General features: G+C 43.8%; 1 protein-coding gene across 8 annotated transcripts in view; it reads right to left on the reverse strand.

Moving 5' to 3' along the window:
- ADAM23 (ADAM metallopeptidase domain 23) overlaps nucleotides 1-24,129 on the reverse strand; it is a gene marked incomplete at its 3' end in the record, with an annotated part of 74,522 nt that overhangs the window by 47,365 nt on the left and 3,028 nt on the right. For all 8 annotated transcript variants that reach the window (XM_083401330.1, XM_083401333.1, XM_083401331.1 and 5 more), the window contains exons 3-8: nucleotides 17,792-17,868; nucleotides 11,121-11,184; nucleotides 7,565-7,647; nucleotides 3,958-4,021; nucleotides 2,278-2,350; nucleotides 1,262-1,335 (exon numbers count right to left, since the gene is read on the reverse strand). In XM_083401330.1, the coding sequence (XP_083257456.1) occupies nucleotides 1,262-1,335; nucleotides 2,278-2,350; nucleotides 3,958-4,021; nucleotides 7,565-7,647; nucleotides 11,121-11,184; nucleotides 17,792-17,868 (435 nt within the window). The remainder of the gene's footprint in view (nucleotides 1-1,261; nucleotides 1,336-2,277; nucleotides 2,351-3,957; nucleotides 4,022-7,564; nucleotides 7,648-11,120; nucleotides 11,185-17,791; nucleotides 17,869-24,129) is intronic.

Raw genomic sequence — 24,129 nt, forward strand, 5'->3', positions numbered from 1 at the left:
TGGCTTGGCCTCTCCTACACTGAACACCCCTCCCTTCAACATACCAACACCACACTGGATGTCAGGATAGACACCCACCTTCCCTTCTGCTCTGATCATGTGGGAGGTGCAGAAAGCTTCCTTCTGTGAGCATGTGCAGTAGAGGCTGATGTGGGTGCCTTTTCACCCACTGATGGGAGAGGCCTATGGGGGGTGCACACCCACACCATTTTGTGGTCCTATCTTTTTTCTGCTCTTACAGACATAGCACCCATTTTGTGCTATGCCATGCTCCCCACTCTGGCTATTTTGAGACTGGTGGCACGATCTTAAAACTTCAATGTGCCTGTTGGTCCCCACAAAATTGGCAACCCCCGGTGTAAAAGGCTCTAATTCTATATTAAGATTAAAATCTAAATCATACATTCCAGCAGCAAATGGTGATTTAGCTAACTCAGTCCTTGAATTTATCCCAAATCCTGAGCAAACTACTATTTAAAGAGGAGTGCTTGCAGTATTTCAGGATGAAATTGTAATTTTCTTCATTCTTTACACCAGCTTTTTGTGCACCATTTCATGATATCATTAGTGATTTGCATAACAATTCAATTTGATCTCTGTACGCACACCGCCTTTTCTTTTGCATCTTTCAAACTTGTTTACTTGTTTCTGGGTTTTTCTGAACCCACAAAAATATGCAATTATACAGACCGTACACTGGGTCTCTTCAATCTTTACTGGTAGGAAACAGCAAATCATCAATTTGAGTGCAGCTATATATCCAATGTATGGGATGCGGGTGGCGCTGTGGGTAAAAGCCTCAGCGCCTAGGGCTTGCCGATCGAAAGGTCGGCGGTTCGAATCCCCGCGGCGGGTTGCACTCCCGTTGTTCGGTCCCAGCGCCTGCCAACCTAGCAGTTCGAAAGCACCCTCGGGGGCAAGTAGATAAATAGGGACCGCTTACGAGCGGGAAGGTAAACGGCGTTTCCGTGTGCGGCTCTGGCTCGCCAGAGCAGCGATGTCACGCTGGCCACGTGACCTGCAAGTGTCTTCGGACAGCGCTGGCGCCCGGCCTCTTGAGTGAGATGGGCGCACAACCCTAGAGTCTGTCAAGACTGGCCCATACGGGCAGGGGTACCTTTACCTTTTACCTTTTTTATATATATCCAATGTAAGATAATTTTAGCTTCTGCCTCTTTTCTCTTATGCCAGGAACACAGGAGAAGTGAATACACTAATTTGAAAATTGTGTGATTGACACAGCATTACTGATAAGACTCACAGCTCTCCTCCTCCTTTTCCGTCTTAGCCATTGCAACTCAGACAGGAAGGGCCATTCAGAAGTAGAGTCATAATCTATGGAAGAAAAAAATAATAGCAAAGAAGTTTCAGCTTCATGGAATATTACCCATAGCTTTATCAAATTGGCCAATAAATCAATTTCCTGTGCACCTAATAGTTTGTGTCTCCTTTCCACCCCTGCAAGGGCGCTTCTCCTGTTTCTCCTCTCAGATGGACTCCATCCTTTGTTCCCCCCAAGATCTGGTAACCTAGAGGTCTATTTCAAATCCGCCATTCTTAGCCATGTTGTGCAAGCAAACTGTGGTGCTTCTTGAAGAAATGGGCTGCCTAGATCTATATATTTTTTCTGGCCTTCAATGCAGCGCTGGCCTTACCACTACTGCTGTCTCAAATTGCAATTGCAGGAGTCATATGTAGGGAGCAGCAGATTAGCTTACCAAATCAGCTGTGCTGTCCCCCAAATTCTCTATCTTCACCCCCTTAAAAAGGGCTAAACCTATTTAGGTTTATTTAGACATGAGCAGTAGTAGTAGTATTAATAATAATAATAATCTATACCCCGCCCATCTGACTGAGTTTCCCCAGCCACTCTGGGCGGTGTCCAATCAAGTGTTAAAAACAATACAGCATTAAACATTAAAAACTTCCCTAAACTTCCTTTCTGTTACAGCAGAAAGTTAAATGATTTATAACTGACAAAGTCGTTGTACAGTGGTACCTCAGGTTAAGTACTTAATTCGTTCCAGAGGTCCGTACTTAACCTGAATCTGTTCTTAACCTGAAGCATCACTTTAACTAATGGGGCCTCCTGCTGCTGCCGCACCACCGGAGCACAATTTCTGTTCTCTTCCTGAAGCAAAGTTCTTAACCTGAAGCACTATTTCTGGGTTAGCAGAGTCTGTAACCTGAAGCATATGTAACCTGAAGCGTATGTAACCTGAGGTACCACTGTATAGCATTAAATATCACTGCAACAGGGTATCAAAAGTCCCATACCAAGGTCTTCCAATTGCTTGGAAGTATTTGTTCCCAACGTCCTCTGGATGACATGTGGTCTACCTGTACTTCTCTGTAACGAAAGAGAAAAACAGGTCTGTCATTCATGGGACAAATTCAAGGTCAAGACATTCTAATTTATGGAATATTGTTCATGGGTATGAAGCTCCGCCCTTTAAATTAACCAGTGGCGTAGCGTGGGTTGTCAGCACCCGGGGCAAGGCAAGTAATTTGCGCCCCCCCCCCCCCGCTGCACTGTCCCTCCCCCAGATAGTCCCTCGCTCTCTCTCCGCACCGCACGCCTGGCACCCTCCCCTCCACAGTGGGCGGCGACCCGGCGGCTCTGATTGGATTCGCACAGCCAGCACCGCAGTGAGAGTGAGTGAGCCAGGTAGGGGCAGAGAGCTGTGAGTGCGAGCGCCCCCCCCCCAGATGTTGCGCCCAGTGCGGCCGGCCCCCCCTGCACCCCCCACGCTACGCCACTGAAATTAACTAATATTGCAACAACAATTAATCCAAATGTGCAAAGCCACACTATGAGATATGGTGAGGAATTCAATGTCATGCCATTATTATTGTTCTGTCTGGCAAGCAGCAGTGCTTGTGCTGATGAAACAATCTCCCCTCTCCTTCCGTCATGGACTTGGCTATATGCAGAGGAGTGGGGGGGGGGGCAGGCACCAGCTGGGGAACCCTTAAAAGAACCCCCAAGGAAAGAAGGCTCAGAGCCAGCAGACTGGAGGTAGGATGACAGTAAGCAGTTAGATGGAGAAGACTGGGAGGAGGAAGTTTCGGAAGCTGAAGAGGAAACAGAAGAAGAGGAGTTTGGATTTGATATCCCGCTTTATCACTACCCGAAGGAGTCTCAAAGCAGCTAACATTCTCCTTTCCCTTCCTCCCCCACAACAAACACTCTGTGAGGTGAGTGGAGCTGAGAGACTTCAAAGAAGTGTGACTAGCCCAAGGTCACCCAGCAGCTGCACGTGGAGGAGCAGGGAAGCGAACCCGGTTCACCAGATTACAAATCTACCACTCTTAACCACTACACCACACAGGGTCTAGTGAGCAGGAAGAGGCTGGGGCAGAGAGCCTCACATGCATCTGTATCTATTTTCCACACCACATCTTCAGATACAAGGGAACAGTCCTGATCCTCTGAAGTTTGCCTAAAGTCTATCTACTGAATCAGAGCTTCCCTGAAGCTGGAAGCCTTCAAGGGAAAAGGGGAATCTGATTTATGTACAACTGACTTTGTTTGCTATATTTGAATATTCATTACCTTGTTTAAAGAATAAAGAATAATCTTCATATTCTATGAATATGCATTTAGATGACAAAAGTCTCTGAAACCTGGATTCTCCTGCTGATTGCTGGCAAGATGTTTCTGATCTTCAGTCATATATGTGTCCATTTTTGTTTATCAGGTTGTAATTTAAGCAAGCAAATAATTACCTCCCCCTTTTTTGTTTCCCCACCCCTTTCTTTTGTAAGCTGAAATATAACTTTAAATCTGAGCATTTGCATCTATTTCAAAATCTTAACTGCAAATGAGTACTACCATATGTGTAGATGGAATTGCAGTTTGCAAACATATTACTAACCTACAGAATTCTTATCTTCTATTCAAGCCTATCAGTTAAGAAACCAAAACAACACCTACATAGCTCAGTATTAACTTACCGTACTGTGAGTCAATTCCAAAGGCTCTATCAAATATAGGTAATAACTATCTTCAAACATACCACTAGAATATAAGAAAAAACATAGATTTAAGATAATCAAGTCAAGGAAGCTATACCAGAGTAGGCATTTACAGAATCATCAGTACTGTTTCAGACCGGAAAATCTGAGTACAGAGCCCATCAATTTATTTAATATAGTTATAAGACTGTTTAGGGCAAACACTCCCAAAGAGGCTTCCAAAACCATTAAGCAATATATAAAACATAATCTTAAAACCAGGGAAAAAAATGAATAGTGATAACCATCAATAACATTAAAATAACATAATAAATAAATAAAAAAATAAAAAATTGTCCAGTAGCACCTTAGAGACCAACTAACTTTGTTCTGGGTATAAACCTTTGTGTGCATGCACACTTCTTCAGACACACTGAAACAAGTCACCAGACCTTTATATATACAGTGGCACCTCTGGATGCGAACGGGATCCTTTCCAGAGCCCCATTCGCATCCTGAAGCAAATGCAACCCGCGTCTGCGCGTGTTGCGATTTACCGCTTCCGCGCATGACGTCATTTTGAGTGTCTGCGCACGCGGCGAAACCCGGAAGTAACGCGCTCCGTTACTTCCGGGTCGGTGCGGAGCGCAACCCAAAAATGCTTAACCTAAAGCTACTTCAACCCGAGGTATGACTGTAGTGGGAGGGTTTATATACTGAAAACTATGGAAAGACCTGGTCTGAATATTGAATTCTTGTCTCACTACACATGCTAAAGCTGTTTCTGGTCATCTGCATACTACCCTTGCTTTTTCCTTTAGGACTAATTGCAGTCATTAACAGTCGTCAACAGGTTTACTATACCCATTCGGAAAATCACCCATCTCCTACTACCCTCCTGAGAAACCCCCCACCCCACCCTACCACTATATATAAGGGTCTGGTGACTTCTGTTTCAGTGTATCTGAAGAAGTGTGCATGCACACAAAAGCTTATACCCAGAACAAACCTAGCTGGTCTCTAAGGTGCTACCCAACTATTATTTTTTTTTTTCCGTCTGTGTCAGACCAACACGGCTACCTACCTGAAATTAAAATAACACTCAGCTCCGCAGAACCATAGAATCAGAAACATAGTGTAGCAGGAAACCCCCCCCCATCATTCAGTTTGTACAGACTTCACACACACTCACACTCACACACTACATACGCTACACTTCTGTTATAAATTCATAGAAAATCAACCATACATCAGATTTGCACTGTTCCACTTTTATTTTCTCCATGAAGGAAGGACTACAAAATAGGGAAGGTTTGATACAGGCCACCATAATCCCTTGAGCATAGCAGCACATCCACAGGAGCCCTGCCCAGTTGCTATGCCAACCCTGATGGTCCTAGACAAAAGACCATCAACTACACTACAGACTGCATACAGGAGTGGATTCAACACGGACTATAACAAAAGAACAGTGATTGGATTTTCCCTCAGGGGGCAGGAAACTGCAACTACCTTTGTCTTCAGAAAATGACTCATGGGAGGGGGGAAAGAGGGGAACCAGCCAGGTGACAGGACACTCAGGTTACCACCACAACTCCTCCCTCAACCCCTCCTTTCTGTAATGTATGCATGATGTTTCTGGGGGTGGGCTTGACCTAGAGGAGGGGAATTTCAAAAGTTTTTATAAGGTCTTGCACACCATTTTTCTGTGTCTTTCCTCTCTCCTGCAAGTGAGGGGAACACCCTGTTGCAACAGTACAATAAAGGCCAAGCCTACAGGCTGCTGATTTGCTCCAATTTACTCTGTTGGTGTCTTTACTTTTTGTCCAAGGGAGCCCTCGGATTTTTCCGGTAACAATAGTTAAAAATATGGGTGTCTAGGAAGATCCCCTTGGTTCATCCAAGCATCCACATCAGCTGCTCACCTTTGACTGAACTGGAAATAAATCTGAGACTTCCCAAATAACCCCTTCCTGGCCACCCACCCTACGCACCTTGTCTGCCAGCCTCTCATCTTCCTCCACAATTCCTTAAGCCATTCACTGACTGTGAGGTGGCAGCAGAAGCATCAGAGGGGCTCATCAGGAGAGGGAGACTCCCCCCCCCACCGTCCCACCCTATAACTATGTTGCAACTATACAGGGCCGTCTTAAGCATATCCGTGGTGCAAAGATCCCTCCGGCGCCCCCCCTCCCCAGAATTATTGACCTTTTTTGGGGGGCCGTGCTGCTCGCACGGCTGGGCATCGGCTCCCGTGGTGGGATCATGGTGTGGGGCTGGGCAGCCGGGCACGATGGGGGCGGCACGGGAGGCAGGCGGGGGTCTCCTCTGGGCAGGGACAGGCAAAGTGAGCTGGGCCGTCCGTGTCGCCGCAGCAGAGAAGCACACTCACTCAGCCGCAGTCTTGCCGTCCTTGCTTGGGGAGGAAGGGGGGGGAGGAGAGAGCTTGGGAGGGGATGGACAGGGGAAGGAAATGTGGTTCGTGTGAAGGAGAGCAGAGGTGGTGGGGGCAGCGGGAGGAGGCAGGCTCTGTGGATGGGGTAGAGAAGCCAGGGAAGGAAGGAGGGGCGCTGGGGGCAGCAGTTGCAGCGTGTAGCCTCGAGCGCGGGGATCTTTTGGAGTGGACAGGGAGGAGCAGTGATAGAGTCATGTTTATTATGCACAGAGCTTGGGATGCAACCGAGGAGGTGGTGTGTCGCAGAGCCAGCAGAGAGAGCTCCGGTGTGATGGCCTGGGATTCGGACTCGGAGGCTGAACCTGAGGAATCCCAGCCTGCATAGAATTCCCTGCCTCCAGAACCAGCTGAGCCAGGGCTGGGACATTAGCCTGAAGGGTCCTCACCTGTGCTGGATCCTCAGGTGCAGGCACCAACTCAGTCTGCTCTGACTCCTTAGGTGATGGAGGACCCATTGCCTGCAGGTGCTCCACTCTCAGCCCCATCAGGGGAAGCTGAGGTTGCCTCTGGGTCCGGTAACCCTCCAGCCTCTCCTGAGCTGCAGAGGCTCAGGGCAGAGAGGCGGAGGGAACTAAGTTCCCGCAGGAGGAGTGCTCACCTCCAGGCCAGGAGAGGCGAGTCACCTGTGGACCAGGGCCGCCCTATGCCTCGGGGCAGATAAAAGCCAGCCAGCCCCAGTCCCAAGTTGTGGGAGCAACATTGTTGGTAGCCTGTTCCTGCCTGCACCCTGTCCTGCTTTTCTGCCGGAGCTCCTGACCTCACCCGACTCCCTGCCTTGGACCCAGCTACAGCTTTGACGGACTGCCTCCATACTGCACCCTCAACCTCGGACTGGACTCGGACCTCGCCTCACGGTTAACCCTCGGGACCAGCACATCTGGACTGCGGGAAAGCATCCAGAGCCTTCCCGCCTCAGAGGGGTGCTGGAGGCATGCAGGCACCAAGCCCCCGCTCCGCCTCGCTTACCTCCCCACTCTCCCCTCCCCAGACTCTCCGCCTGGTGCCCTCCACCGCTTGGCGCCCTGGCTTGCCGCACCACTACGCCCAATGGTAAAGACGTCCCTGCAACTACATAAACTAGCAAGATTCCTGAATTGCAGAGGGTTCGACTTGGGATGCCTCCTATGGTTCTGTGATAATACCAGTACTTACTGGAGTCCATTGCATGTTGAAAGCGCAGCTTTGGAGTTCTCGACACCTCTGATGTTCCCATGATAGTAACAGTGTTCTCCTCCCTGAGGAATAAAATGGACAGCTTCATTTAAGGTTTTTGCAATTTGTTTATAAAAGGGTTAGCGTTCACCTGGACTGTATAAGGTAAGTGATCGCTTGGGTGTATGCATAAAGGCTATTCAGGGCAAAAAGCAAGTCTCTTTGAATTCCAGCATTTTTTAAGGAAAGTACAAGAAGCATGTATTTCTCCTAAATAAGACAAACAAACAAAAAGCTACACTGAATTAAAGCTGCAGTTCTAAACAGATTCAGCTAAACTTTCCGCTCAGTGAGTAGGACTAGAATTTTTAAGAATTCAAACCTTTAACTAATGTTGAGAAGGAAAGTTCTTGAGGAATCATCAGTCCTATATTCTAATGAACTATAGACGTATCTGCTTCATTTATGATGTTTTAAGAGCCAAAATACCTAATGTTTTTATTATAATAATCTATTGTTCTTTTAAAAAGAGAGCACAATATTTACAGAGGAGTTAAAAATACAGTCAATTGACTGATAATCTAGGAGTCTGTAGTTTAAGCAGTGCTTTTTTCTGGGGGGACGCATACCCCTATACATTTTGTGTATCTTCGTAGTTTTGTCCATTTTCTGTATTTATTTTTCCTGATTTTAACTATAAAATGGTGATTTTCTCAAGTCAAAATGAGAGTACCCCTAAACTTTGTTTTTTTAAGAAAAAAAGCACTGGATTTAAGTAATATGACGTATAATCTGAATCTATTATACAGTGGTACCTCGGGTTAAGTACTTAATTCGTTCCGGAGGTCCGTTCTTAACCTGAAACTGTTCTTAACCTGAAGCACCACTTTAGCTAATGGGGCCTCCTGCTGCCGCCGGAGCACGATTTTGGTTCTCATCCTGAAGCAAAATTCTTAACCTGAAGCACTATTTCTGGGTTAGCAGAGTCTGTAACCTGAAGCATATGTAACCTGAAGCATATGTAACCCGAGGTACCACTGTATTTCTATCTGAAACCAGAGTTGCTATCTTCACTTTGTTTTCTAAGATCAATGCATAAAATAAAGATCTCTGGAAAACACTGCCCTGTGAGAAGACGAACAAAATAATGATTACTAGCTGATCAAGAAAGTAAATGACAAAGAAAATTAGCCAGATATGCAATGATGTACTTATTCTCTCTGGTCACTAAGGAACACAGGAAGAGCATACTACTATCTCTGCTCTGACACAAAACTGTTAAGATAATAACAGAAGGCCCAAATGCCTCTGCAGTCAGCCAGTGCTTTCAGTAAAATTGTATGCTATGGTTTGCGCATTCCAAAAGGCTTATTGCAAAGGTCACAAAGAAGCAATTATATGTTGGTCTTGCAGCAATTATTTCTAAATTATTTCATCTCAGTTTCAAGTCTCCACATATGGGCAATTTAAATTTAAATTAAAAAAACTAATTAAAATCTATCCTTAAATTAAATATTAAAGGGCTATCTTTGACCTTCAGGGTAATAAATCAGTTCTGCATTTGGGGAATGTAATGATACCTGCTATGGAACACACGATTTCAAGGTTCTTCTCAGTGTTTCCAAATCAACTGAGTCTGTAAATATCCTCAAGGAAATCTAGATCAAGTTACTGCAGCATGCAAAGATGGTGCAATTGCTGACTCAAAGGTTCTATGCAAGACTCATGACTCAGCAACTCCAGAGCTGCTGATAATGCAAATAGTCCCTTTAGCATTGAGTAAGGGCCAGGAAGATGGTTTTTTAACAAAAACAACACAATAACTGTATTTTGTAAATTCGTTTGAAGGCCAATGAAGTTGCTAGGTTCCCAATTTTTCAGTCTTATTGCAGCTGTGCACAGTGGCGTAGTGTGGGGGTGCAGGGGGGGTCGGCCGCACTGGGCGCAACATCTGGGGGGGCGCTCGCACTCGCAGCTCTCTGCTCCTACCTGGTTAGGGGGCGCAAATTACTTGCCTTGCCCCGGGTGCTGACAACCCACGCTACGCCACTGGCTGTGCATATGAGGTAGCAGTACATACACCAAGCCCTTCCACAGTGCAACAGAGAAACATGGAACTGAGGGCGGCACAACATCTACATGCAGAGAAATGTGGAATGGTCCCAGGATTACCAAAACTTCCTCACCACACATAAAAGTTAACATCCAACTGTGGGATCCAACAATCATTTCAACACTGATTCCCGTTTGAACATTGGAGGCATACTCTTAAAAAAAACCCATAGGATTTCCAGGTTTGGACATCGTCTATGCATGCATGGTGACTGAAGCAAAGGGAGTAAGCACACAAGCCCAAAGTTTCCCTCAGATCTCACATATACAGAGAAGAAGAGTTTGGATTTGATATCCCGCCTTTCACTCCCTTTAAGGAGTCTCAAAGTGGCTAACAATCTCCTTTCCCTTCCTCCCCCACAACAAACACTCTGTGAGGTGAGTGGGGCTGAGAGACTTCAGAGAAGTATGACTGGCCCAAGGTCACCCAGCAGCTGCATGTGGAGGAGCATGTGGAGGAGACGCGAACCCGGTTCCCCAGATTACGAGACTACCGCTCTTAACCACTACACCACACTGGCTCTCGTGCAGAAGCAAGGGGAGAGATAACATCTAAAGAGGCCCACAGTCTCAAGTCTCTCAAACCCTTTATGGAAAGTTTTGAAGCATTATCACCTGCAAAGGATAATGGTAATGCCGATCTCTGTAAGTAAAGGCAGGATAATTATGACCTAAGGAGGCATGGTTCCATGCAAGCAGCCAGACTGAGAGCACAGCAATGAGGTAGGCAACGTAGTTTTACGTTCCACTAATCCTAACTGACATGCTATACTTTAAATATTTTTTTTTTCAAACTTAACAGTACAGAAATGGGTAAAGTTAGAATACCAACTTCTACACTTTTGCACAGAACTTGAACAGGTGAGAATTAGTAGAAATCTGCAAACATTTATGATACGTTTAAGATATGCCCTACTTAATGCTGTAAGTTCCATAAACCATAAAATGCATGATCTATGGTTTCAGCAATGAATATACATCACGTGGCTACAGTAATTTTGTTAACGCTTGGCATAGGAAGTTTCACTCAATACACATCTATCAATTTAACGGCAGACAGGGAAATATGATTAAATATAGCTCCTCTAAAACAAAAATAATTACGTTGGTTAAGTGGTTCCTAACTGCCAAGTGTATACAATCTGCAATTATTATATTATAGGCGGCAACCATTTTAGGAGTGTCAAATTGACGCAAGATCGCCGATGTGGAGGTCCTTTTCTAACTATTGCGGCATGCTTCCAGACAATGCGGGGTGCTTTTTGGTGGTGTGGTATCTGTAAGCTTGCTAACAGAAATGACCCTGTTACAGATGTCACTGCAGAAAATGCACCTCAAAAACTGCCTAGAGTTTGAAATGTGCAAGGAAAAGGGGGGGGGGACACGTAGAGGATGTGCTGGTAAATGTTCACTCTTTGGCCAGGATAAAATATTTCTACATTACCTTTGAATATTGTGGTTTTCCTTCTTCATAATGAATCTCCACATAATCAGAGGATAATAAATCACTACACAGAAATGAGAGAAAATATATATAGTTCTTTAAACAATACTGCTAGAAAACCTGAATGTGCTCAGTATGGTTATCTATCCATTCAATGTTTTAACATAATTCATCCTGCAAGTAATAAAGAATATTTGCCTTAATTATTGATTATCACAGTTAATCTACCATGTTCACTTGTACTTTTTTTCTATGAAAATTAAGATTAGATGTATTCAACTATGGTGTTATTTTAGCATTACTTACACCCAACTGGTGTAAGTAAGGGACCCGGGTGGTGATGTGGGTAAAAGCCTCAGCGCCTAGGACTTGCCGATCGAAAGGTCGGTGGTTCGAATCCCCGCGGCGGGGTGCGCTCCCGTCGCTCGGTCCCAGCGCCTGCCAACCTAGCAGTTCGAAAGCACCCCCAGGTGCAAGTAGATAAATAGGGACCGCGTACTAGCTGGAAGGTAAACGGCGTTTCCGTGTGCTGCTCTGGTGCCGGTTCGCCAGAGCAGCTTCGTCACGCTGGCCATGTGACCCAGAAGTGTCTGCGGACAGCGCTGGCTCTCGGCCTCTAGAGTGAGATGAGCGCACAACCCTAGAGTCTGTCAAGACTGGCCCGTACTGGCAGGGGTACCTTTACCTTTACACCCAACTGAACAACTTTAGCTTAAGAAACAAATTATTATTAAAATTATATTATTTATATATTTATATATGACAGGACCCCTTGTTTTACAAATAAAACAAGAAACTCTAAAAACAAAGAAAAAACAATCATTTTAAAAAGCAAACATTAATAGAATTAAAACTTGTTTAAAACATACAAATAATGCAATACAAACAATAAAATAAGAACAAAGCGTTCACATGCTGCTTTTTATGTTTTTGAATGCTCAGGACAACATATCGAAAGCAACATTATAGTATAACAATGAAACCAATACACCAAATTAGGAAAGAGAAGAGTTAAAAAAGTTAAATGCATCAGCGAACCCTGGGAGGCAAAAGCCTGCTGGAAAGGAAATTCTCAACTAAGAGGCAGAAGGCTACCAAGATGGGGACAGATATCAGCCCAGAAAATAAAAGAAATGGCAGAACTGTTAAAGAGGATGGTGGATACTACCAAGGCTGTGGGGAAACGCAAGCTAAAAAAATGTATTGACTTGTGAAAACATTGTTTTATCAATATCTCTAACAGAACATGAGGATCAGTCACTAGATCACAGGTTGGAAGAAAAAGGCTTCTACCCACACGCACAGAATACTAAGGGGGTCAACTCAGAGGTGGTGAAAAATCTTGGCTGTGAGTCCTGGAAGACCTTTTCCCAGCTAGCTTGAAGGGCAGGGACTGGACTGGCTCCAGCTACAAATTTGAGGCTGCTGAAGAGACCATCTTGGCCATGGGTAGGCAAACTAAGGCCCGGGGGCCGGATCCGGCCCAATCACCTTCTAAATCCGACATCTCTGGGTTATTTGTGGGGCATAGGAATTTGTTCATTTCCCCCAAAAAACAATAGTCCAACCCCCCACAAGGTCTGAGGCACAGTGGACCGGCCCCCTGCTGAAAAAGTTTGCTGACCCCTGATCTTGGCTGTCTCTTGGGGCTTATCCACACTTAACTTTTGCCCTGTGCTTTCCAGGCACAGGTCTGCGCTTTAAAGCTCTGTGTCCAAGTGTTCTTTTCCGCCTCAGACCTTACCCTGCGATAATCCGCTCTTTAAAGCTGAAGTACAACAAACAGCAAGTTGAGTTTTCTGCGGATTGCCGTTTGTTCCAATTCGGCTTTAAAGAGCAGGTTTACGCAGGGAAAGCTCTGGGGCGAAAAAAGGGTGCTCACAGAGCTTTAAAGCACATACCTTGCCTAAAAAGCATGGAGGAAAGCTAAGTGTGGATAAGCCCTTAGTACAGACCCAGGTCATTGAGCCTGAGCTTCCACAGCCACCACTCACCATGAACCACCAATGGCAGGATTGGCAGCAACAGCAGCATATATGTTCTATGCTTGTGATGTTTTATTTTATTCTCTTGCTAACTACGCTGCTTTAAATGTACATTTTATATTTGACTTCCTTTAGTAATGTTTTCATTTGCAATGTTTAAGAATTTTTTTGTTAATTTTGCTGCGTTGAATGTGCATTCTACCTCCTTTGTCATGTTTTATTTTAAAATCATTAAGGTAATATATCAGCTTTGTGTCAATTATGTTGCTTGAAATGCATACTTTATATGCGACTTTCTTCAGGTCCTTGCAAGCTGCTCTGAGAACCTTTTCTCAATAGGATAAAACTGCTTCAAATAAATAACAAACATTTTCACAGCAGTGCAGCTAAAGGACACTGTTGCAAAGCTTTCCTACCCTTGAAAAAACTGATAAGAATCCTTAAAGGAAGAGGGGACAATTCACCTGTGCAAAGAAACACTGCAAATGAACACTGAGTGTTCCCTGCAGTATAAATAGTGTCTCTCCAACTACCCTCAACAGGTCATAACGCCATTCTGCTAGTGTGATAGATTATTGCCCTATCTAATTTTTGAAAATAAATACTGTACAATGACCTGTAACAATTTAAAAAGTGTGCATTTGTGCATTAAATTTCCTCCACAATTTCCTTAAAAAGCCCTTCTTACCTCTGATTTCTTCTTATCAGGCTTATTTGCTGACTTTTCCCATCTCTAGAGTAAAGCAATTCTTATCCAGCAAAACTCCTGTTTTTTACCTGCTTTGCACCTTTCTAATGCACACATTTTTTATGGTGACAGTAGATAACGCTAAGCATGACTCTGAATGTCATTTCATTGACCATGATGGAACAGAGAAGTTAGGTGTTAGAACCTAAATAACTTCTAGTTCATCTAAAATGCAATTCCCGAGACAAATTTATCAGTATGTGAAAGATGGGCTGATATGCGAGTCCACATTTTAAAATAATTTAACTGGTTGCAAATCCAGTAAGTTTCATAAACATTCTTTTCTCGCTCCAAAAGCAGTCACGCTACTAACAAAATAATCAAAAACAGATCTTAACTGAACTTCAGTAAGAGAACGGTGCTTCTGCACCGCTGACAAATATTTGTGCTGATGCATTCTTGCTTAAAATGGCTGAAATAGTCAAGCAAGGACCATAGAAGCTGACCATGCTTTTTTGGGGCCCACACTCTGCACTTTAATTATTTAATTTCCTTTTACTTTTTCTCCAGTTTTAGTTATTTTCATAAATCGACTTTAATCCTGTCCATCATGACTAATAAAACCTAGCAGGAAGGGATTTACTGGATGGAGCAGTTAATGGCTCACTATGGGAGGGAGTTATACCCACGGCCTTGAAAGAGGATGTCCTCCTGCCGTGATCCAGCAATTTAAGAAAACTACTGTTCAGTCTCTAATATTCTCTTAATGGCCGAGGTGATCGAAAGAGTGTCAGTCAACCAGCTGCAGATATGCTTCAAATAAGCAGATTATCTAGACCCACTTCATTCTGCTTTCAGACCCGGTTTTGAATCAATACTGAGGAGGAGTGATGGGCAAGAGGTAAGTGGAGCATGAGAGAGTTCAAGGGCAGAAAAAGGGCAGGAGTGTGGAGGGATAGAAGCCTTCCCACTTCTAAACCAACTCATAACATTTCACAGATCTTACCTTGTTATGGTCACTACCAAAAGTTACAATCATCTGAAGTTCAGAATGCTATGGCCAGGCTTGGGTCTGGGTTTGCAGATACAACCCATAGTTACATCCCATTTGGATTACTATAGCACACTCTACATGGAACTGCTCAGAAGCTTCAACTCTCTGAAAGGGCTGCAGCCAAATTGTTTTGTTGTTTTTTTTATAAGATTTTTTATTAAGATTTTCACATAAAAGAAGAAAAAGAAAAATACAAAAATAAAAACAATTCAATTTTCATAGTATTTCTTGCATTTGCTTGTTTCCCGGACTTTCCCACACCTCCCCTCTCTGTATTCCAGTTGAATTATTTAGTCAGCAAATCCCTTCCCTCCACCTTATCCTTATCTTTATCTTAGTATATTACACCTTTAGTTTTTCATCTTTTTAACCTTCCATTTTTCCATATTCCTTCACCACATTATTACTAATAGCCCTTTAACCTCAATCCAACATCATTCTAACATTCATTAATTTTATAATATTTCTGTAAATAGTCTTTAAATTTCTTCCAATCTTCCTCCACCAGCTCTTCTCCCTGGTCTCGGATTCTGCCGGTCATTTTCGCCAATTCCATCTTTGCAGCCAAATTGTTGACCAGGGATGGTTATAGGAAGCATATGACTCCCTTGTTAGAACAGCTTCACTGGCTATCAGTCTGTTTCCGAGGACAATTCCAAGGGCTGGTTATGACCTATAACGCCCTACACAGCTTGGGTCCAACCAAGTGAAAGACCATATTCCCTCATATGGGTTCTGAGATCTTTAGAGGGAGGCCCTTCTCTCAGTCCCACCACCCTCACAGGGACACTTGGTAGGGATGCAGAAGAAGGCCTCCTCGGTGGCTGCTCCGCAACTTAGGAACTCCCTCCCCTTAGACTGGCTCCCCACTTCTTGTCCTCCTGCCTTGTTCCAACAGGCTTTGGGGAACTGACTGCTTTTAACAAGGGGGCTGGTGGCATGCTGTTTTTAATAATAATAATAATAATAATAATAATAATAATAATAAATTTTATTTATATGCCGCGCTCCCCAGCTGAAGCCGGGCTCAGGGCGGCTAACAACAATAAAACAGTACAAAAGTACAGCACAAACAACACTCTAAAATCATTCATTATAAAATTAATTAATTCAAGCCACTGGCAACCATTGGGCCAGAGCTCCGCGAAGATTGCCAAAGGAGGGAGTCAGGCTGTGCCCTGGCCAAAGGCCTGGTGGAACAGCTCTGTCTTGCAGGCCCTGTGGAAAGATGTCAAGTCCCGCAGGGCCCTGGTCTCTTGTGACAGAGCGTTCCACCAGATCGGAGCCACGGCTGAAAAAGCCCTGGCTCTAGTTGAGGCCAGCCTAACTTCTCTGTGGCCTGGGACCTTCAAGATGTTTTTATTTGTAGACTGTAAGTTTCTCTGTGGGGCATACCAGGAGATGCGGTCCCGTAGGTACGAGGGTCCTAGGCCGTATAGAGCTTTAAAGGTTAAAACCTGCACCTTAAACCTGATCCTGTACTCCACCGGGAGCCAGTGCAGCTGGTATAGCACCGGGTGAATGTGATCTCGCAGAATGTGATCTTGTTGTGATTGTCTACATAGTTTTAATTCTTTTAATGTTTAATTGTTTCTTAATGATTTGTATTAGTTCTTTTCTGTGTTTTTTGGTGTTCTTATTTTATCTGTAAGCCGCCTTGAGTCCTTGTCAGGGAAAAATAAATATATAATAATAACAACAATAGATGTACTTCTTTGCAGCCTAGCACAGGTAAGCATAAGAACCTAAGAAGAACCTTCTGGATCAGGCCAATGGCCCATCTAGTCCAGCATTCTGCTTTCAACAGTGGCTAAGGAGATGCCTGTGGGAAACTCACAAGGAGAACCCAAACACAGCTAGAGCTGAGCCATCAAGGTTAGTCATAACCGCCATTCTGCTAGTGTGATAGATTATTGCCCTATCTAATTTTTGAAAATAAATACTGTACAATGACCTGTAACAATTTAAAAAGTGTGCATTTGTGCATTAAATTTCCTCCACAATATCCTTAAAAAGCCCTTCTTACCTCTGATTTCTTCCTATCAGGCTTATTTGCTGACTTTTCCCATCTCTAGAGTAAAGCAATTCTTATCCAGCAAAACTCCTGTTTTTTACCTGCTTTGCACCTTTCTAATGCACACGTTTTTTACGGTGACAGTAGATAACGCTAAGCATGACTCTGAATGTCATTTCATTGACCATGATGGAACAGAGAAGTTAGGTGTTAGAACCTAAATAACTTCTAGTTCATCTAAAATGCAATTCCCGAGACAAATTTATCAGTATGTGAAAGATGTTAGTATCAAGGTTAGTAGCCTTCGACAGACATATCCTCCACAGATTTTGCCTCTTTTAAAGGGTTTCAATGATCATACAGTATTTTGAACAGTACCTACGGGACCGCCTCTCCTGGTATGTCCCACAGAGAAATTTACGGTCTGCAAATAAAAACATCCTGAAGATCCCAGGCCACAGGGAGGTTAGGCTGGCCTCAACTAGAGCCAGGGCTTTCTCGGCCACGGCTCCAATCTGGTGGAACGCTCTGTCACAAGAGACTAGGGCCCTGCGGGACCTGACATCTTTCCGCAGGGCCTGCAAGACAGAGCTGTTCCACCAGGCCTTTGGTCAGGGCGCAGCCTGACCCCCTCCTCCGGCAATCTGCACAGAATTTTGCTTAATGGTTGCCATCAATTTGATTTTAATTAATTTTATAATGAATGTTTTTAGAATGCTGGATTATTTTGATTGTTGTTAGCCACCCTGAGCCCAGCTTTGGCTGGGGAGGGCGGGATATAAATAAAAATTTATTATTATTATTATTATTATTATTATTATTATTATTATTTCAGGAAATTACTGCAGAGCCTCCTCATTTCATAAAACCAAAACAGCTCAAGGCTAATAATACAAAAGGTAGAAAAAATGGCCACAAACATGCACTTACTTATTCAGGGAGAGGTCAAGAATAAATTCAGATCCAAAGGCTTCAATCTGGAAACTTGCCTGAGCCAGATGCACAGCCTGAAGACAAGGAGGGAAGGGGGAGAAGGCGAGAAACACACAAAAGTTATTCTGTTAGTTTGCCAAATTATTCATAGCTCACCAGCTCATGCACAAACTGTGGAATCCTAACCATGGACACTTTGCACTATATTCTTCCTCTGCTTGATGTGTTTTTGTATGAAAATTGTAAACTTCTGGCGTGTGTAACATGCATTAAATATTTTGACATTGTTTTTTTTAAAAAAAAAATTGTGAACCGCCCTGAGATTGTTGTGTATAGGATGGTGTATAAATTTAATAAATAAAATAAAATGTATACTCAGAAATATACACAACTTGTTTCAATGAGATAGGATTGTAGCCTAATGGCAGGATTAGATTAGGCTGGGTCCTCTGAGTTCAATGCTGGGGATCCCCTTGAAGGGCCCTCCGAGCTGGTACCTGAGGAGGAACCCCTGAAACAAGGCATCCAACAGAAGTCCCCAAACACATACCGCTAGAACCACTGTAAAATGGTGCCTCAAAGTCCCATGCTAGGCAAGTGATCCATGAGGATGCCATTGTTGATAGTATCAAAAACCGCTGAGATGTCCAGCTGAACTAATAGTTCTACATTTCCCGGTTCCCAGCATAGATCACTCACCAGAGCATCCAAACCTGCCTCCATCCCATAAGTAGGTCTGAAGTCAAATTCAAATGGCTGAAAACTCAATATAACATCAAAATGAAAAACAAACGGAGCTGGCTGCCATCTACATTGTTGAATTGTTTCTTTAAATGTAAAGGTTCATCATTGTTTCACCCAATGTGTATATCTTTAAGGGGCCAGAGCAAGGGCCAGAGCAAAATACAGCTGTGAAACATAGCAGGTGCTGCTGAGTTGCATTGATTAAGATGTCAGGAATTGGGTCTAGAATATAAGGAGCAGCACCTAGCTATCCCATTACCCTGGGGGATGGGTTGGTGGTTGGGTCTGGTTTGTTGTTGATGTATTTAGTGTAAATGGAGTTTTTGTTTTTGTAATTAAAACCTTGTTTAAGTACTTTTTGAGTCCCTTTTTAATGCATGGTCTCCCCAGCAAGCTCTGCAGCACTACCATACTGCAAATAGCCAACATACATAGCCTCCTCCTTGAAATATTTGACAAGTATAGCTATTAATGTTGATGGCAATCAATGAGAAGTTGGGGGGTGTTGTCAGAGGAAGAAGACAAGCCTGGCATGAAAGTCTGAAACAAGGATTAAGGGGGAGCCAAGGTTAGAACCAGGACTTTTCAGATGCAGTGTCCTTCAGCAAACTGAAGTTCTTTGAAGGAGCTAGATCCAGTGCCTGGTCCATCCTGTGTCGGTCCAAGGACACTGGAGCCCACCTCCTCTCCCCAAACCCTGGAGAGATACCCCTGCTGCCAGACTCTCATGGCTGGTCCACAAACACCTTGGGGAATCAACAGAACTCTGAGGAGCGTTCTTCACAGCTAGAACGCCAATTAATCTGAAGGAACCAACAGTGGCTGAAGAAAGCACCAGCCTTTTAACTAGCCAAGAAGCAGTACCCAAGGTCAGGCCCCCAGGCAATATCTACCCAACCCTGTTATAAAACTTAGCTAGTTGCTCCAGGACCTTGCAGAGACAACTTGGATGACTGGCTTCAAAGGTAGGAACATTACCTGTGGTCCTGAATCCATACCTTGATCTCTTCCAGGTGCTTTCCCCATCCCCATGAAAATAAAGCTTGAAAGAAGCATTCTGTTGTAGCCAAAAGAGCAAGTTGTGGGGATGGGGTACCTGCCACAGTTTGTCTGGTGAGCAATTGTGCCCACAGACCCCACAATGTTGGGGACCCCTGCCTTACTAGCTAAACAGTAGCTAAACCTTGTAGTAAGTATGTAAATAAATAAACAAAAGTACCTAAAAAATACAGCTCTAGAAGTTTCATGGTGACAAAATGATTTCAAATACTCTGGCTGTGTAACTTACATGAACCCCCAAGAAATTACATGCCACTACGTCCTCTTCCTATGAAATACACAGTTATACTCCACCCTACCATTAAGAATTTTTTATAGTTCATCCTTCCCACATGATGAATTTGACAGCATTTTTGGAAAGGTAACTATGTAGTTAATGTGGCAAAGCCTTATTTTAGCCCTTAATTGTTTCAGAATCCCTTTTTAAATAATTCATTATTCTACAGTAGTTTGCTGCTTATGTTGAACCGGCAATCCTATTAAAACAATCAGCAGAGTTTGTAAGCAAAGCAGGATAACCTCTTTGTTTATCTGAGGTTGTGGCATACCCAATGAAGACTATTAGCCTTCTTAACATTCAGGGCGCTTAATGCTCTCACTACAGGCATTCCAACTGCTATAGCCAAAAATAATCATCACTGACTGTAATCCAACTATGTATTTACACAGCAGCTGGAACTGCACATGCAAAGCCCTTTTGAAAGGTCTAGCCTGCTCCCATCTCCTAAAACTGAGATGAACAATCACACATGAAGACAGGCCCAACGGTTGGATCTAAGAGAGGACTGGAACTACATGTAAAGCACTAGTTTGAATACACAGTTTGCCATCTAGCTAGGGACTCGGCTTCCATGTGCATATATAACCCCTAGCCAGAGCACAGCTAACATGAGTTTGACCAAACTGCGTGAGACAGCAGAAGACAGGAGTGCCTGGCGAGCTCTGGTCCATGGGGTCACAAAGAGTCAGACACGACTAAACGATTAAACAACAACAATATATTAATGTGAATATAATAGCTTTATTTTCCTTAAAATTGCTTCAAAGAATACACTATGTCAATTCTGAAAAGAGTAACAATGCTACCTTAAGTAATAGCTTATTAACTATATAACTCATTTTCTCCTGTCCCCCCCACCTTTACAATGTTGGAATTCCTTTATTTTCCTTTCCTTTTATCTTTCTTGAAGCAAAGATATAATGCACAATGGGAACCAACCGCAACTAACAGTACTGTGAAGAATGTTCTGATTATAATTAATAAATAAAAATGACACGAAATGATATGTAGCTGTTTTAGCCTGGCTTCCTGATATTTTCTCAAGCTATCTTTGAAGCAATCTTACCTGTGTAAACAAGATGCAATGCAATCTTGCTACCCCTTGGTCCCTTTGGCATGGTGCAATTTAGAAGATTACTAGCCACATTCTTATTAGCTGAGACCGCTGGGAAAAGTCACCCAGAGATTTGGTCTGAGGTGTCATCAGTTTACTGATGATACTCAGCTCAGTCTCTCATTTTCATCACCCAGTCCTGGGGAGGCAGTGAAGTTGTAAAGTATATTGGCTGGGAGTACTGAAATTGGTGGGTGAACAAATGGAGATTTAATCCAGACAAGATGGAAGTACTACTAACTGATGGTACTGATTATACTGAAAGTGGTGCTTAGCCTGTTCCAGATAGTGTTGCACAGCCCCTGAAGCCAGTGGCGTAGCGTGGGTTGTCAGCACCCGGGGCAAGGCAAGTAATTTGCGCCCCCTAACCCGTGAGCCAGGTAGGGGCAGAGAGCTGCGAGTGCGAGCGCCCCCCCCCCCCGATGTTGCGCCCGGTGCGGCCGGCACCCCCTGCACCCCCCACGCTACGCCACTGCCTGAAGCAACAGGTCTGTTTCAGCGTATGCATTTCTAAACGTATTTTATCCTAAAATACATATTTTAGAACTTATTTTGAATTATTTTTGAGCTAAAAACTGTATCGCTAAAATTCAGAGAAGTGTAAAATGCAAAAAATAGCATAATTACATTATGATCCACACTTTCATTCCGGAGGAGCAAATCAGATTATTTCATATTGGAATTCACAGAAATGAAATTCCTCAAGCATTCCTACTCCTGCATCCAATGCTCTACCCTGTTCCTGAGGATTGAAAATCCTTAAGAGGAAGAGACTTCTGGTTTGAGCCTAACACTCGTCCACCTCTCGGTTTACTCCATCTGGTGCATGACCCGCAAAAACAAGCAAGCACTAGGGGGTGTCAAGTCCAGGGCAAAGAGGTGGCTGATCTATCAGCAAAACCTGGCAAAAGAAGCATTGCCTCTGGGGGGGTCTCAGTTCAAGGGTAGTCCTGGCCAACTTGCTCCAGTTCAGGCTTGTTGTTGAGATTTCATTCTAGCACCTCTGCAGTCCTTCTAATCTGGCTGGCTCTTCCCCCCCACCCCCTGAGTCAGAGACTATGCTGTTGCTCATGGTTGGTGTCATGACACATGCATAGATACAGTCAAGCAGAGGTAAGCAGCCTGCAAGACTGTGTGCATGATTCATAAGGACTGGAAAGTTTATTGAAGTGTTGACACCCATAGAAGAAGGGACTGAGGGGTACAAAGTATGGTGACATTCTCAATTAGTTGAGATGTAAAGATAAGGTTCACCCATATCTATATCTTGGCCACTGCCAAAGCGTGTGTGTTTTAGGAGTCTCTATATATGTACCACCCCCTAGGAGGAATAAAGCATGTTTCACAATGAACCATCTGACAAGAGGCCTATGTCAAACAAGATTTCCACACACGGTTCTGTGTAACTATTGCATTAACTGAAGTCTTTCATCTCAGAATCTCAGATATTTAGAGCTATTTTTCTCTTTCCTCTGTCAGCTCCTTTTGCTGAATCACTCACTCGGCTCCAGATTGCTGTGGCCTTTATCTTTCAGATATGCCAACCTTGGTGTATAATTAATTCAGCAAAGCCACATTAATCCTGCTCCACATATAGATATTCACGTATTCATCAGTCTTGAAATCTGCCCTCCCTGAAGCTCAAGATTACATACATGGACTTTTCATTTTCTCCCAACCACCCTACATAGATCAGACCATTAACTAACCTAAAGCTGTCCAGAGACCCTCATGCAAGGTGGACTTTGAACCTGACAAATGGAAACTCCAACAAAATGATGCAGTATAGAGAGCTCTTGTTTTGGATCCCAGCCATGCCCTTTTTCTAGCATATTCCATTCTGTTCTCTCTTACCCCTCCCATTTTGTTCCCTGCACTCTAACAGCCGGCCAGCACCCTGTGCCCACTGAGCACGATCAGCCCTCAATAAGCTTTTTTTGGAGTCCCCACAACGCTTAAGAGTGTCTTTTAAATATTTTGGTACTTCTCTAAACCATGGAGTTCTCCCAAGCCTTCTACTACTTTTCACCTGCGCACAGATAGTGCTGTTTTGACTGCCAAAGGATCCACACTCAAATCATGAGTTTGCCACTGGTATATATTGTGCGGGATTCACCTAACAAGCCCCAGTGGAAGCCCTGAGCACCCAAATAGGCTTGGGAGAGGTCAGCAGAATGCCCAGAACAGTGCAAAGAGGACAGTGGGGCCGTCTGGCAGGCTGGAACACTTGTGCAGATGGAACAAGTATGGCTGAGAACATTATCTTTTTTCCGGGGGAAACTAGTAAGGAAACTAGCCATTTTAATTGACTGCCTCTAGAACATCCAAGGAAGCGTTTTGTGCACAAGCCCAGGCCCTTCTGAATCTCAGTCATGTATTGCCACAATTGATTATTGTTAATATTTACCATAATCCAGTATTTCCCATTACTTTGGAAGCGATTATAGTTAGATTTTAGGAGTTAATGCTATAGAAGTGGTCTTAATTTAAAAATCAAAAGTCTAAGTTTGAAGTGGATGTCAAAGATCTCCTAAGTTTCAGAAGTGATCTGAAATGCATACGTGATACAAAGGGTTGTACCCAGTGCTTGTCCAACTCAGAGAAGACCCAATGAGGTTAATTAATGGGCATGACTAACTTAGGTTCATTAATTTGACTAGGTCTTCTCTGAGTAGGATTAACATTGGCTATAGCCCAAAGACTTCAGGCTTACCATGCAACCCTTTGGTTCCAGTAACACAAAACTACTAATAATGAGAGGAAGCGCTACACTTTAACTTGAAATAATGCTATTGATAAATACAGTCGTACCTCGGGTTAAGTACTTAATTTGTTCCGGAGGTCCATTCTTAACCTGAAACTGTTCTTAACCTGAAGCACCACTTTAGCTAATGGGGCCTCCTGCTGCCGCCACGCCGCCAGAGCACAATTTCTGTTCTCATCCTGAAGCAAAGTTCTTAACCTGAAGCACTATTTCTGGGTTAGCGGAGTCTGTAACCTGAAGCGTATGTAACCTGAAGCATATGTAACCTGAGGTGCAACTGTACCCAAGAAGCATCCTATATTAGAATGCGGGTAATTGGCTCTCCCCTGTCCCTCAGAGAAAAAGATTGAATGATGTCAATCTTATAGCACACC

This window comes from Podarcis tiliguerta, assembly GCF_965153285.1.
Source record: "Podarcis tiliguerta genome assembly, chromosome: 1".
Taxonomy (NCBI): Eukaryota; Metazoa; Chordata; class Lepidosauria; order Squamata; family Lacertidae; genus Podarcis; species Podarcis tiliguerta.